At 57.6% G+C, this 14,016-nt stretch overlaps 7 protein-coding genes across 7 annotated transcripts; 4 read left to right on the forward strand and 3 right to left on the reverse strand.

Moving 5' to 3' along the window:
• Positions 1-359: 359 nt before the first annotated feature.
• EHS24_008494 (uncharacterized protein) lies at positions 360-1,177 on the forward strand (the record flags this gene model as incomplete). The annotated part of the gene is made up of 3 exons (XM_028623805.1): positions 360-640; positions 681-1,045; positions 1,095-1,177. The coding sequence occupies 3 exons, from the start codon at positions 360-362 to the stop codon at positions 1,175-1,177; spliced, it is 729 nt and encodes a 242-aa protein (XP_028475779.1).
• Positions 1,178-3,007: 1,830 nt separating this feature from the next.
• EHS24_008495 (uncharacterized protein) lies at positions 3,008-3,270 on the reverse strand (the record flags this gene model as incomplete). Its single annotated transcript, XM_028623806.1, has 2 exons — positions 3,008-3,103; positions 3,166-3,270. The coding sequence occupies 2 exons, from the start codon at positions 3,268-3,270 to the stop codon at positions 3,008-3,010; spliced, it is 201 nt and encodes a 66-aa protein (XP_028475780.1).
• Positions 3,271-4,070: 800 nt separating this feature from the next.
• EHS24_008496 (uncharacterized protein) lies at positions 4,071-4,441 on the reverse strand (the record flags this gene model as incomplete). Its single annotated transcript, XM_028623807.1, has 2 exons — positions 4,071-4,371; positions 4,434-4,441. 2 exons carry the CDS (start codon positions 4,439-4,441, stop codon positions 4,071-4,073), a joined length of 309 nt encoding a protein of 102 aa, XP_028475781.1.
• Positions 4,442-6,053: 1,612 nt separating this feature from the next.
• On the forward strand, positions 6,054-7,693 carry EHS24_008497 (uncharacterized protein; the record flags this gene model as incomplete). Its single annotated transcript, XM_028623808.1, has 5 exons — positions 6,054-6,514; positions 6,557-6,696; positions 6,741-7,216; positions 7,265-7,433; positions 7,485-7,693. The coding sequence occupies 5 exons, from the start codon at positions 6,054-6,056 to the stop codon at positions 7,691-7,693; spliced, it is 1,455 nt and encodes a 484-aa protein (XP_028475782.1).
• Positions 7,694-7,901: 208 nt separating this feature from the next.
• Positions 7,902-8,443, reverse strand: EHS24_008498 (uncharacterized protein; the record flags this gene model as incomplete). Its single annotated transcript, XM_028623809.1, has 3 exons — positions 7,902-8,087; positions 8,135-8,356; positions 8,435-8,443. 3 exons carry the CDS (start codon positions 8,441-8,443, stop codon positions 7,902-7,904), a joined length of 417 nt encoding a protein of 138 aa, XP_028475783.1.
• Positions 8,444-9,685: 1,242 nt separating this feature from the next.
• Positions 9,686-10,828, forward strand: EHS24_008499 (uncharacterized protein; the record flags this gene model as incomplete). The annotated part of the gene is made up of 1 exon (XM_028623810.1): positions 9,686-10,828. The coding sequence occupies one exon, from the start codon at positions 9,686-9,688 to the stop codon at positions 10,826-10,828; it is 1,143 nt and encodes a 380-aa protein (XP_028475784.1).
• A 1,042-nt stretch (positions 10,829-11,870) lies between these two features.
• On the forward strand, positions 11,871-13,128 carry RYH1 (GTPase Ryh1; the record flags this gene model as incomplete). The annotated part of the gene is made up of 5 exons (XM_028623811.1): positions 11,871-11,993; positions 12,175-12,214; positions 12,281-12,349; positions 12,732-13,010; positions 13,070-13,128. 5 exons carry the CDS (start codon positions 11,871-11,873, stop codon positions 13,126-13,128), a joined length of 570 nt encoding a protein of 189 aa, XP_028475785.1.
• Positions 13,129-14,016: the final 888 nt, after the last annotated feature.

Here is a 14,016-nt window from a genome sequence, read left to right on the forward strand (position 1 = left end):
ATCATGAAGGTAGGCGCCGTGGGCGGCACGTTCTTGATGACTGACGCGCAGTATTGACCGATGGTGTCATCGGTATCGCGTGAGCTGTCAGGCATTCAGATATCCAACGAGTGCTTTTTGGAGCGGTGACGAAGTAGTGGGAGGAGGATATGCTCAGGCGGACAGGTAAAGACGAAGGATCAGATCTCGAGATATCGACATCGCACCTGTCGTCAACAGACAACTCCCCCGTCGCCACACGGCGGCAATATGGATCAAAATACTTCCGTCGCTGATTCCTCGCCACCCAGGCGCCATGAATGGAAGACACGGTCATCCATGTGGTGCCAACAACAACATTCCACTCCATCTCGCCCATCATGGAGGAGCTCCAGACTTTCAAGGACCAGCTCGCACTCGTCAACCTCCAGCTCGAGGCTGACCCCGAAAATGAGGACCTTCTCACCCTCAAGGCCGAGTTCCTGGAGCTCATCGAGCTCACCGAGGCTGCTGCCGCCGTTCAGTCGGCTGCAAAGCCCGACAAGGGCAAGGCAAAGGCCAAGGAGCCCACTGCTACCCCGGCCAACAACCTGTGGCAGGAGCAAGGCGAGTACCGTGCTGGAATGGACTGCATGGCAAAGTACCACAAGGATGGCAAATGGTGAGCTTTGAAGGTCTTCGTCGTTAGCTGACCTTTACAGGTACCCCGCCAAGATCAACGCGGTCGTTGGCTCGCAGGACTCACCGCTGTACACCATCACGTTCAAGGGCTACACCACCTCGACCAACGTTCCCCTCTCCTCGCTCCGACCACACGACCCTACGGCTCCGATTCCCAAGCCAGTCGTGAAGCGCACCCACGACGACTTGACGGACAAGGAGAAGGAGAAGAAGAAGAAGAAGGGCGAGAAGTGGATGGCGAGCCAGCAGGCCAAGGCCGAGGACGCGCGCGGCAAGCAAAACGATTGGCAGAAGTTTGGCAAAAAGGCCGCCAAGAAGGGTATCCACATTGCGGGTCTCGAGGGCAAGAGTGTGTTCCGGACAAACAACAACCCCGCAGGACGAGGTGAGCTGTCCGGCGTCGTCCGACTGGAGCTAGCACTAACATCTCACAGTCGGTGTCGTTGGCTCTGGAAAGGGCATGACCGATTACGAGCGCATGGGCAAGCACAAGTTCGACCAGTCGCGTGACGAATAAAACCCGCGCGCATGCCTCCTTTTTCCGTTCCCCTTGTCGATCACTCGTTCACCCTCACAGCTGGCCCCCACTTGTGCATCTCGTTTCCTCTCCCCCATTTTCCCCAAAACCCCAAGACATTGCGTGAACGCGTCTTTTCTTCGCTTCTTCGCACGAGCAAGGCAAGCTTTGAGGCGTCCGCGCGTTCTCTGTCGTCTCCTTTCCTCCATTGTATTTCACGCTGAATCGCACCTCCGCTCTTACAGACACTCTCGGTTCTCAACGGTATGTCTAGAGCAGGTATGTGCCCCTCCCTCGATATCTCAATCCTGTAAATCCCGATGACCATGCATTACATCATGCCACACACCTGTTGTGGTTGACACCGACACTGACTGCAACGTCATTGGGCTGGCTGTCCTCACCTGCTGCCGGGCCGGCGGTAATGGTCGCTCTCGGCCGAGACAAAGCGATGCGACTACCTGTGTTCCTGCAGGTTGTCGGTAGACGCGAGTCTGACGTGTATCTGCACAGATGAACGCCTGGACCGTGGCGGAGGCAGTGGACTGTGGACGGCAGGAAAAGCGTTGCTGGGCGGCGTCAGGATCGAGGCGGTGCTCCGGAGGCGCCTTCTCCTTCTGCCATCAGAAAGTTGAGATACGAGCCTCTCGACGTCATCAAAGTGTGGACGGCACGGTCAGATGGCGCTGCGGACCCAATGATCGACGTCGGATGGTCGCGATAGACATGTACACGGTCGGTACCGCCGGCTAGCCCGCTGGGAGATCTGGAGATAGGTCCCATATGGTGCGGGGTTACGCCATGGTCCCATCACCCATCCGTCAACTCGACTAAGCTGTGCCGACATTGGTGGCGTCCACCCCGGTGCGAGCCATCATATATCTAACTGATGCAAGACGAGCGTCTCCCCCATCATCACCTCTTTCCCGTACACGTTACCTTTCACCTCTCCGCCCCTCCTCCCACTTGACGAGATCAACATACACGATGGCTTGTTCTGGTGACAACGACGGCAAGAACAAGGGCAGTGAGTCGAGCCCAGGAAGGATGACCGGTGCTGACCACCACCAGAGCGCTGCTACCCCACCATCTCGATGATCACGGGCAAGAGGTACTGCTTCTACTGTCAGCAGTGGTTGTAGCGCGTGATCAGAAACGACGACCCCATAACGAGCGCACGCACGCGAGCACACGATCTGAATCTGAACCACTTTCCAACGTTTCCAGTTGGGCTCTTCTGGCTGTGGGCACGCATAAACACGAGGCGTCACCTGCATGGCCTACGATATCTCGCCTCTGTACCTCTGTCCTCTGGCCTATGTAGATCGGTAGTTGTTGTTGTTGTTGTTGTTGTTGCACACCTCGCACCATGATGTCAACGATAATCCGATGCGGATGCCAAGACGCTGCGCGCTGCGCGCTGCAGGAACACATCGCGTGCCGCCACCGGACGCCTGACGATCCTGAGACAATGCACCGCTACGGTCGTCGCCGCCGGGCCGCGGCCACCGGTCCACACTGTCTACCGGCGGCCACTGACGTGCATGTCACCGGGGGCTCCGTACTGACAGCACACAATGACGTCGGGTGAGTGCGAGTGCAGAAAGGCGTGCGAAGGGACGGTACACAGGAAACAGTCGCAGATTGCATTTCGGCTACCGTGTACGCGGGCCAATTTGGAGTCATTTTACGGACGCAGAGAGTCTGGCTTGTTTCTCCTCAGCGAGATGCAGTGTCGAGGACGGTGGGGGGATTGAGTACACGTGTTCATGGCGCGAACACAGCAAACCTCACTCGACAGGCGCCTCATTGAGCGCGAGATCAGCCACCCTAGGCCTTGTGGGCGGGGGGAGCCTTGGGGGCGTCACCGGCATCGCCGCCAGCAGCGGGCTTGGGTTTGGCGTTATTCACCGGGGCCGCCTGGGGCTTTGTTGTCTGTCAGCGATTGTCCAAAGCAAAGGACAAGAGGCAGGAGGCCAAGGACTCACCTTGCCAGCAGCCGGGGTCTTCGTTTGAGCACCGCCGCCACCGCCCTTGCCGCCAGCGCCACCGCTCGCGCCCTTGTTGCCACCGTTGCCACCTTTGGAGGGCATGCTGTGTTGGTTTGTTTGGAGGAGTGGTTCGGTCGTTGAAAGGGTAGTAGTCCGCTGGTCGAGAACTCGGAGTTGGTTTGTTGAGGTCAGAGGGGGTGGGGGTGCAGTGGTTTATGTAGCCGCAAGCTCTGCCTCATCGCGTCGGACCCAGTCCCAGGCTCTCACAGGCAGAGCCACCCCAGAACCACCCGGAACATGCCCTCCAGGTCTCTAAAGCAGTCGATGTGTAGACTACGTGAAATCACGCAGACTCGAAGCAAGTGCCGTCCGGCACATCTCCCACCATCTCCGACATGTCACCCGTGACGAACGTGTGGGATGGTGGACAATGGCGTTATTGTCCAGTCAACAAACTCACGCATCCAGGATTAGGGGGTGTGATTAGGGGTGTGCATTGTGTAGGCGTACAGATGTGATGTGTAGTAGCAGTCCATTAGTGAGATTGGGGGCCACGATGTGGGGTATAGGGTCGCTGCCGGAGTACAGGCGCGGAGATGTGGAGCGTGCCGGGGGGACCATGACTATCGGCGCCACCACCAAAGGACAACGAAGAGCCAGACAACGAAAAGGAGGAAAAGCATAAAGTAGCACCAGCTCGAGCCCTGTCGACGGGCCATCGCATTCATGCGCGTAAACGTGCCGCTGAGGAGGTTGGACGTGGAGCCAAATGTGTCGTTCTCAAAGTCAACTGAAGCCCGTACGCAAGTCTTAGCTCACCATGCCGCCCAACTCAAGGTTGCCTTCCCGAACCTCGTTACCGATACCAATAGTGAGCTGACATTAGCGCTTCCTCTAACGTGTTATCGTTTACACACATTCTTCAAGGTGTCCACCTTCCCCAGCAAGCCAGAGAGGAGATCGTCATTGTGCTGCTCAAGCTCGTGGGCAGACCTCTGGTTTCCAAAGGCACCACCAGAACTCATGCCCCCGCCAAACGGGCTCTCAGAGTACTGGTTCGCCGCCGGGCCCGGGGACGCGCGGCCGCGCTGACCGGCCGTCGACGGCGTCACCCGTCCTGATGTCGGGCCGGATGGTGGGTAGAGGATTGGAGCTGGGGATGGGGCTGGCGTGAACCCCGTGTTGCGGTTGACGCGGGTAAGGCTGTTGCGTCAGCTTGCGAGAGCTTGCGAGCTGGAATGCGGATGAGGCCGTCGAAGACGTACCCGCTCATGGTTTAGCGTGTTGTCATGGACGATGTTGGAGGTAGTGGATGAGAAAGTGAGATGCGAGGCCGAGACGGATAATTCTATGACGCATGCGAGACGTGGCCCTGGTGGCGGACATTGCCGAGCGACGGGGGGATGCCCCCAAGCTCTGTCGATCACATCTCAGATCTCATAATCGCCAATAATTGCGTTAAATGCCTGCTTACAACCCGACGAGATTTGGCGAACCAAATACATCAAGCTACATATGCATCAAAGAGCAACGTTTGCTTAATGGGGGGTGTGAGTCATGGGGAGCAAAGGCGGGTTACGTAATGAAACAAGGGAGGGCGGGCGTGATACCAGTTCTTAGGGTCTAGGACCACTACTACCAAAACTATGAAGAGGAGACTGGCAGTACTCTCTGCGTAGGCGTATACCAGTTGTAGCGGTCGATAGACGGATAGAGTAAATGTGCTTTGCACCGTGAATACAAGAACTGCCTAATGACATCGTCCGGATTACAATACGTATTTGAAACGATGATGATGTTCATTTATAATTTCAACACCCGGTTATGCGGAGCGCCCATAGAGTCATCCAAGGCCTAGATGCAACATGAGGACGACAAGAAAACACTGGTTCATAAGTGTAAAGCTGACTATCGCGTCACTCCTACGAGAAACAGAGACAGTGCTTGGCAATACATTGAGGCACATCGGCCAATCACTTTTGGAGGCATACAAGCCTTGGCAGGACACCAAACGATAACGTGATGTCAAGGGGTCAACCCTTGGTTCTCCGTGAGCTTCTCCACGCCCTCCAGCTTCTCCCTTCGCCTGGTTCCTCCTCTGGCGGAGAATTCTTGATCACAAGCTGTGCGTATATGAGTGGAGTCAGCCTAAATCTGTCTTGTCTCTTGCATTTGGTGACACACACGTAATGAAGTCCACCCGCAACTCAATTGGTCTGGCCCACTGTCCACAGCCTCCGTCGGCAATCAAGATCCAAATACCTCTCCGCCGGAGGCAAACGATCTGGTCACTCTCTGTGGCAGCCCCCCTTCGGTACGTCGGTACCCTGCCATCCCGCGAGTTTGGCTCACCCCGCGAGGGGATGCAAAAAAACACACTGCCGTACAAACCGGGGACGAATACCTCGGAATGAAGCTGTGAAACATACACAGCGGTACAGGCGGGCACAACAACGGTGGTCGTCCCGCCCCCAAAAGGCTGTGCCTCGACGCGTTGTGGTTTTGGCGATTTGGGCCGGCCGTTGCTGGGCCCAGGAGATGAACTCGAGCCGCCTGGGGGCCTTGAAGCGGCTCATTTCTCGGAGCATGCTTGTGTCTGCCGTACAACGCCGAGCAAGGATTGCTGCCAGATATAACCATGCGGTGCAGGCAATGTTTTCCTGACTGGTCAGAGGTACACTGTCCCACTGGCGTGTGTTGTGGGCTCATGCCTCGTGAGTGAGATCGGTGTGGCCCGCGTTGCCTAGAGGAGCACGTACTGTTATGAATGTAGGTGGTGCGGGAAGGCTCGTGTCTGCCAGGAAAGCGAGAGCGCGTCTGGTCATCTTGTATCCACCCACATCTCATCTCTCACAAGACCTCACCACAACGACGTGGCCGACACGATGGCTTTTCCGGTTGCCTTTGTAGTGTCGTGGCTGTCCCTGGCCATTCTGGCTGCTGTGGCAAGCGCCGAAATCACATCTGAGGCGTTCAACCTCACAGACATGGACACGATGCTCCAGTATAGCAACAGTGCTGGTGCCAGCGAGAACACCACCTGGAGCACGACATTCAACGGGGTGCCGCGGGCTGACTCGGGCGTGGGCACCCATGTGCACGTCAACACCGTTGAGAACGCCACTGTCTCTCTCACTTTCGCCGGCACCATGGTGTGCTTCCAAGGCGCCTCAGACGGAGCGGAATGGTCCTTGTCAGTGGACGGTATCGAGAATGGAGCGAGGACTGGGGACCTTCCATGCACGAAACTACTCGGCTTTTCCGAGCACACGGCCGTGTTGACAATAATCAAAGGCAAAGTCAACATCACTGGCTGTATGGTGATGTCGGGAATGGACCGCCAAGGGTAGGCATCTAGTGCAAACTGCCAGACAGCTCACATTTCAAGCCTTCCCTCTCTCACACAAACATCCATCCAAGCTGCATCGACAGGCTCCGATGGCATCCCGAAGCTGCAAGCGAACCCGTTCTTTACTCCCACCGCTGAAGGAGGCAGCCAGTGGACTTTCCGTTCGGCTGTGGGGATGAGTGAGTCCGAGTCCGTTCCCAAAGGCAGCTGCTGACCGGCACAGCACCGTACCCGGTCCTCGTAAGCCCGGTCCTCAGAAAGCCCGCTGGGGAAGCGTCGCTGTTGGCCTCGCTACCGGCGAACACGAGCTTTGTGGAGATCTTCGGGGCTTCAAGGCTCAACGGGTCCGACTACAGCATTGTCTTCGAGCCCCCAAGCAGCTTCCACAACAACTCTCAGATACTACACTCGTACCGACCCTTCTTCGACCCCGTGACACAGTTCATGACACCTCTGGACCCTACCGTGCAGTACAACATGACCATCAACATGTGGTCCAATCCTGAACTGGAGGTGGACACGTTCTTCTTCCTGCACAGCGTGGTCTTTTACACGGGGACAAACGGCACCGCGGCCGCATCGGGGCGGCCGAGCAAAGAGAGCGGTGGCGGCGGTTCAACCCCGGGTTCCCCAGAGCCTGTGGCCACAAGTGGAGCACACTCCAAAGGCCTGTCATCAGGTGCCATTGCCGGTATTGTTGTAAGTGTGCAGTTAGAAGTTGACGTCGGGTTTGCTGACAGGTCACAGATTGGAGTCCTCGTGGTTGTGGCCGCTGCCATTGCCCTCGTGGTCTTCTTGGCACGTAGGAGAAAGGGGTCGACGACCTCTGCCAGCGCCACTGGCATCGTTGGGACTGATCACCGTGTCAGCGCACCTCGGCCGATGGCGGCGTCCGAGAACGGATCCATACAGCCTCGTAAGTGGCTTGCAGGAGCAGGGAGAGGGTGGCTACTAACCGCCTCCTCAGTCATTCGCCAACAAGCCTCGCATTCAGAGGCCAGAAGCCACGGCCACGCTAGGGCTGCGGGCCAGAGGCTTCAGGTCAACACCGCCCACCCACGCACTTTGTCAGTGGTATCTGGCCCCGACGACTACATGTTGTCGCAGTCGGGCGGTGACGACTACAAACTGTCCCCCGTCGAGGACGAACATCCACCGTGGGCTGAAAAGCGCTAAGACAGCTGGCGAGGAGGGGTTTGTGATATGTACACATCTTTGGACCCCCCGTCTGGCGGGGTGTCTCTACTATTCGCTCTCTAATGTGGAGGCCCGTAACTCTACAAACGTTCTCTTTTTAGCTATGTACAAAAACCTGTCGACCGAGCGACGCTCCCATCCTATCTATCCCATGCCCGCTGCTGCCCCCAGACCTCATGGCCATCGCCTAGCCCCCCATGTCCAAAAAGCTCACGCCGATGGGGTACATGCCTTCTGGCAGTGGTGTAGAGGGGCGTCCTTGCTCGCGCGCAGTTTCGTTGCTGTGGATGGAGCCTTGCATTTTCTTCTTGCCAAGTTTGCGGAACGAAGTAGTAAGCTGTGGAGTAAGCAGCTGGTCTTTGTGGAGCACAGCCTGTGGTACCCGAGTAAAGTCGGGTTCCAAAGCGCTTTTCAACTCACCGAGTCGTCCCACTCCTCGTTGGCCAGCGACGCTTTTGGAGCCTTGGGCGACTTGGCCTTGTTGTAGTACCCAGCGCCACCACGGCCGCCTCCAGGTCGCACGTTCGCCTTGTAGCTGCCAGAGGGGGCTGATGTGGTGACAGCAAGAGTTCGTGTGTAGTGTGGGGTGTCGTCGCTGTAGACGCTGCTGGCGGACGATGCCTTGCCAGTGGAGCCGCTGAACTGTGTAACGTTAGAAACGGCTGGTCCACGGCGATGGCCGTCCATGCACAGATGCTGGGCGTTGCGCACAGTACTCACTAGCGACATGGTGTGGTGGGGTAGATGGAGGATGTGATCGGGTTCCCAGAAACGGGACTCTAGCCTCTCTTGTCACTGGAGTCCACACATTAATCATGTTGTCGCGTGACGGCCAGAGGGTTGAGAGCGGGATTTACCCAACGGGTCCGTCCACTCGTCTGCATACGTGATAGGCTCCTGCGCTGCGTGCACACGGTCTAGCCCTCAGCCTTTGGGCGGTGGCGCAAACACATGGTCGCGTACTAGACGCGTACGTGGGCAGATAAGAACTCCGTGATCCGGGGGGAACACGATAGAGTCGGAGGACCCCGGAATAACGCGGTGTCTGTTTAGCCACACGGCCACACGGGCAACGACCTACAGGTAGGTGGGCCGTGCATGCCATTGAAGGGCAGCAGCCTCGGTGGTTGAACCATGCGGCGCTCCTTGCGTGGTTTGTCCCCCCTCGCGGCCCATGGTGATGGCATATTGGAAGAATGCCAGACCCGGATCTTGACTGTGGCGTTTGTCCTTATCTTGGGGGCCTCTTGGAGCTACTTGCCGTCGGCAAGGCCAGATACAGCGCAGCAACCGCTCGCCATCCCAGTCTTTGCTCAAGTCAAATCTGCTACGTTAAGCATGACGGGCAAGGACAAGCCTAGATGTTAGTGCATGTTGAAAGACCGATGTAACGCTGCATAACTGTCGGAACAGAGACCAATACCGACAGCCTACTTATCCGACTAGCGACTGCTGGGCGCTCCTTATCTTTCTTTTGGCAAGGGCCCCGGTGTAGGTCTGTGCAGTGTCCTAGCGCACGCCCAAACCCTTACAATTTTCACACCTATCTGCACGTTCCGGACGTGGCTGTCTACCCGCACCTGCTGAGAAAAACGTACCAGCGTAATCAGCATCCAGGCGGGTTGCACGGTTGGACGGTTGCATGTGGGCCGGTTGGCCGCTTGCCACAGGCCAAAAGCATCACGCCGCACATGTGCGCCACATGCTCGAAAGCTCTCGGAACCAAACAAGTGATAGACTATTACACGTCATTACTACATTATTAAGCTTAGTCACGTGACCCAATTGAGACCCCCCGTTGCCGGGACCGGGGGTCCCATCCAGGAACCGGACCCTCATGTCCCGCAAGGAGAGATCGGCGCGCCACCGCTGTCATATAAACAACAAACATTTCTGGGATGCAACTCGTTTCATTCACCACCCTCTCTCGACAACGTGCCTCCTGCCAAAACAGCCAGCACCCGTAGGAAGATGGTCCGCCCCAGAGACCCCTCTGCAGCACCCAACGCCGGTCAGGTGGACCCTACCACCCTCCCAGTCCTGGACCACAACTTCTACCCACACCTGTTTGACCTCATTGTCGACCATGCCCCAGTCAAGAGTCTGATTCGACTCCGCGGCACATGCAAAGACCTGTGCAACCGCATCGATGGCATCTTTATGAACTCGCTGGTCATCCATGGCCACCCCACATTCCAAAAGGACAAATCGGTAGAGACGCACCTGGGCAGGGCTCCGTTGCTGTTCTGGGTGGACCACGAGGGCATGTTTGTCACTTCGCGTCGCCAAAGCCCACAAGGCAAATTGGCAAAAAAGCGAGTCATGGCCGCAGTCGCCGGCGTCAAAGTCGTCGACGTTATTGGCAAGCTTCCCGAGTGGTGCGTGCCTCTGCTACAGCACATCCCCGCGGAGCTGGACGTCGCTCGGTACTTTATCAACCAGCCCAACGTGGGCGAACAGGCGCAAGACAAGGTCCTCGCTCAGCTGCCAGCACGCAAGACGATCATGTTTTGCAGCTTTGACACGTCCGAGGACGTACCATACTTGGAGATTGCCCAGGTCGGGTACAAGTCGGGCAAGGTGATTGTCAACGTCGACGTGGAGAACAGCATCGACGACCTCCCGCTCGCCGCGACCGCGTACCCGGAGATGCCTTGGAACCAAAACATCAACGAACTGGTTATCCGATTTGCGCTTCCCGAACCAACTGTCGGTGCGCATCCCGTGTGGTCGAAACGGCGACCTTCACGTCTGGGTATTTTCGAAGTCATCGCCGACGCGCTCGTCGACCAGCTGCCCGTGATCGAGAAAATGGTCTTGGTGGACATTACCGCCCTGGACCCACTGCTTCTTGGGTTCCGCACCCCGGTAACCCCGGAGCAGTTGCAGGACCGTATCGTCGACAAGCTCAAGGCCAAGGCCGCAGTGTACCGTGATGTCTGGGGCCACGTACACCATGCCGACTGGACCACCCAGATGCTCAAGAGTGCCGTGGACAATATCCAGTTTATGACCAGTCAGGAGTACGAGGCGACCCTGCCGCCCAACGAACTGTACCTTGAGATTGAACCGGCGCCGCCGTCGACGCACCGCCCCATCTCCGTGCGCGAGTAGGGGAGTGGGAGGACAAGGTGTACGAGTAGGTACAGGGAACTTGGCCTGGTTGATATCTAATCGAGAGATTGTTGTATTGTATAAAGTATCTGTAAGGCTAGGTGGGCACACCATCGTCCTTTACCTTGTCGACGTGGTCTCTTGTCCTCGAGGCTCGTACCCGGTGTGACAATCTCACATCCCCTGCCTACTCTGGCGGACATAACGCAGAGATGGTGCAGGTGAGGGTGGGTTTCGCACACCCCTTCATGCCACTCACGGTCGATCCCACAGTCTATGCCGGGAAAGGACAGACGTCCGGCCCGTGTTCTGCAACAACTTGTTGTAGGCTACCAACTCTTTCGCAAAGTTGCGTAATACATATGTGCAGGCATCCTCGGGACGCCGCTGTGGCGCTGCGGGCTGCCTCAGTTGGCGTTTTGTCTTTCATGCCTCACCTCCGGCGCGTCCAAGGGTTCACTGGCGGCGCGTAAGTTGATTCAGGCAGCTCGGCGTTCCAGTGCGCTCTGCACAGGCGCACAGGGCGCCGTTGAGCCCGCTACGCACTGCGCGATGTAGCCGGGCGCAGGACAATGTTCGTCTCCGGCACTTTGGTTCTGGAATAAAGGTTTGGACCTGGCAATCATGGTAAGTACAGTACCACTTGGGCTTGTGTTAATTGCAATGGTTTCTAAATGCATATGCATATGGCCTGTCTAGCAGTGACTTTGCCAGAGCCTCGTCCGACAGACGCTGCCACGCCACTCTCACATGGCATGGTGGGAGTAATTGCCCAAAACGGCAATTCGTGTGGGGCCTTGTTGCCACCGTGTCACGCACGCCTCGCGTGTCGCCCGTCGTTGGCCTCGACCACATCCTCGCTCGTTGCACCCGACAACAATCTCCATTCTCCACAGTCCCCGACTCTCCACACAAACAGGCAGTAGCAGCACTCCTGTGTCAAGCTCACTCCGCGACTGTCCATTTCCTTCCCCTCGCACGCCTGCCCGTCTCCCTATCGACCGTCCCGCGCCGCCGTCCCCCCACCCTCCTCCACCGCGCAATGTCCTCGGCCGCGACCCCGACGCCCGGCGGCGAGTATGTCGCCTCGTCCCCGCTCAAAAAGTTCAAGCTCGTCTTCCTCGGCGAGCAGAGCGTGGGCAAGACCTCCCTCATCACCCGTTTCGTGAGTTTGTGCTCACGCTCCTTTCGCGCCTGAGACTGCTTCTCCGTGAACACGAGCCCACGTCGGCCTGTGCGGCATGTCCCGACCCAAAACCTCGATTGTTCGCTGTTGAACGAATGCCCAGGCGCACACGTTGCCGCCAGCTGCTTGCACATTGGGCCTGAGCTGACAAGTGGCACAGATGTACGACACCTTTGACAACACGTACCAGGCCACTATCGGTGCGCTGCAGCGGGGCGGATGCCCGGCGTCCAGTTATGACGTCGACGACTGACTCTGTTTCCCAGGTATCGACTTCCTCTCCAAGACCATGTACCTCGAGGACCGCACTGTGAGGTTGCAACTTTGGGACACTGGTGAGTGGCTGTTTACTCGTTTGGTTTGATACAAGTCATGGCGCTGACCAAACTAGCTGGGTGAGCTGCGGCAAGGGTTATGGACGCCATCTCATTGAGGAATCGCTGACCACGGCCGCCTTCTTTCACTTGCAGCCAGGTGAGCTTAACACGTCTTGCCTAGGATGTTCTAGCTGACAGCACAGGAACGTTTCCGCTCCCTCATCCCCTCATACATCCGAGATTCATCGGTGGCGGTGATCGTGTATGACATCACGAGTGGGTGTCACTGATGGCTGTCCCGCTTGATGGACAGCTCGTTTGGGAGGTGCACAGTTGAACTCGTCACTGTACCTCCTCGACGAGAACGCGCGCCTGTACTCTGTACTGACGACGCTCCCAGACCGCACCTCCTTCCTCAACACGACCAAGTGGGTCGACGACGTGCGCAACGAGCGCGGCGAGGACGTCATCATCGTGCTGGTGGGCAACAAGACGGACTTGAACGACAAGCGCCAGGTCACACCCGAGGACCTCGACAAGCGCGCAAAGGAGCTCGGCGTCATGAGCATTGAGACCAGCGCCAAGGCCGGACACAACGTCAAGGCCCTGTTCAAGAAGATTGCCATGGCCCTGCCAGGCGGAGCCACGACCGAGGGTGCTGCCGCCGCGGCAAATCAGAGTGAGTCCAGTCCAGTTCCAAGTTGGCGTGTACAGACTTCTGACCTCGGCTTTTTGCAGAGATTGACGTGTCGGCCGCTCCCGAGGAGGCGGCGTCGGCATCGGGGTGCGCATGCTAAAGAGTCCGTTTCGCTACGACTATAGATACCAGGACACGAAATGGGAATACCTTTGCACACGGAGACTGAGGCGGAGGCTGGCCCGACGGGTTCTACTTCCTAGGTGATGTACTTTGTGAGAGCTGAGCAGAGCGGTCGTTGTGCGCTGTTGTGCGTGTGTTGAGAGTCCGTGGTGGGGGCATGGGATCTGTACGAGGCCACACGGACACGGCGCGGACTGACATGGAGGAGCCCGAGGAGCATGAGGACAGCCGGGCTGCGAGACCAACGCAAGTGGCTGTCTCTATTCAATGCTTGGTCGCAGTTAGCGCAGCTGTATGAGCCTATGATCCTATGACGCTTGTACGCTTGGGCTTATGGGCCTGTGCGGGCGCTTGTGGTGTTCAACGCGGTGCCACCCTAATGCCAAGCAGCTCCGCGGTCGTCGAGGGCAACAGGGCATGGTGTCCATCTCGGAAGCATCGCGGCGAGACACTTTGCTAGCTGCTGCACTTGTAGCGACACAGTGTCTGCTTCGCTATGCTTCTTTGATCTCTAATGTGCCATTTCGAGACGGCGACGAGCGAGCCAAGCCTAGGGTATGCTCCAGCTCTGCGTTTTGTTAGTGAATTAGTGAGCCGTGCCGGCAGTAGCTGTCTGCCGCCGGCCCCACATGCTGTGTTTCAGCTGGCGAACGCAAGGACACTGACTGCACCTCCGCGGCCTCCTCCCGAGCACATGCTTACCGAGAAGACCGCGAGACCGTTGGATGCTGTATTATGGCCGCCATACATGCATGTGAGGGAGGATACCTACACTGTACAATGTGCAGGCCACTGGCAGACTCGTAGGACTCTTTTCGGCCCCGTTGCAACACCAGACGTGGCAACGGTGCCGCTGCCGCTGAAA

This window comes from Apiotrichum porosum (assembly GCF_003942205.1).
Source record: "Apiotrichum porosum strain DSM 27194 chromosome Unknown scaffold_7, whole genome shotgun sequence".
NCBI classification, from domain to species: Eukaryota; Fungi; Basidiomycota; class Tremellomycetes; order Trichosporonales; family Trichosporonaceae; genus Apiotrichum; species Apiotrichum porosum.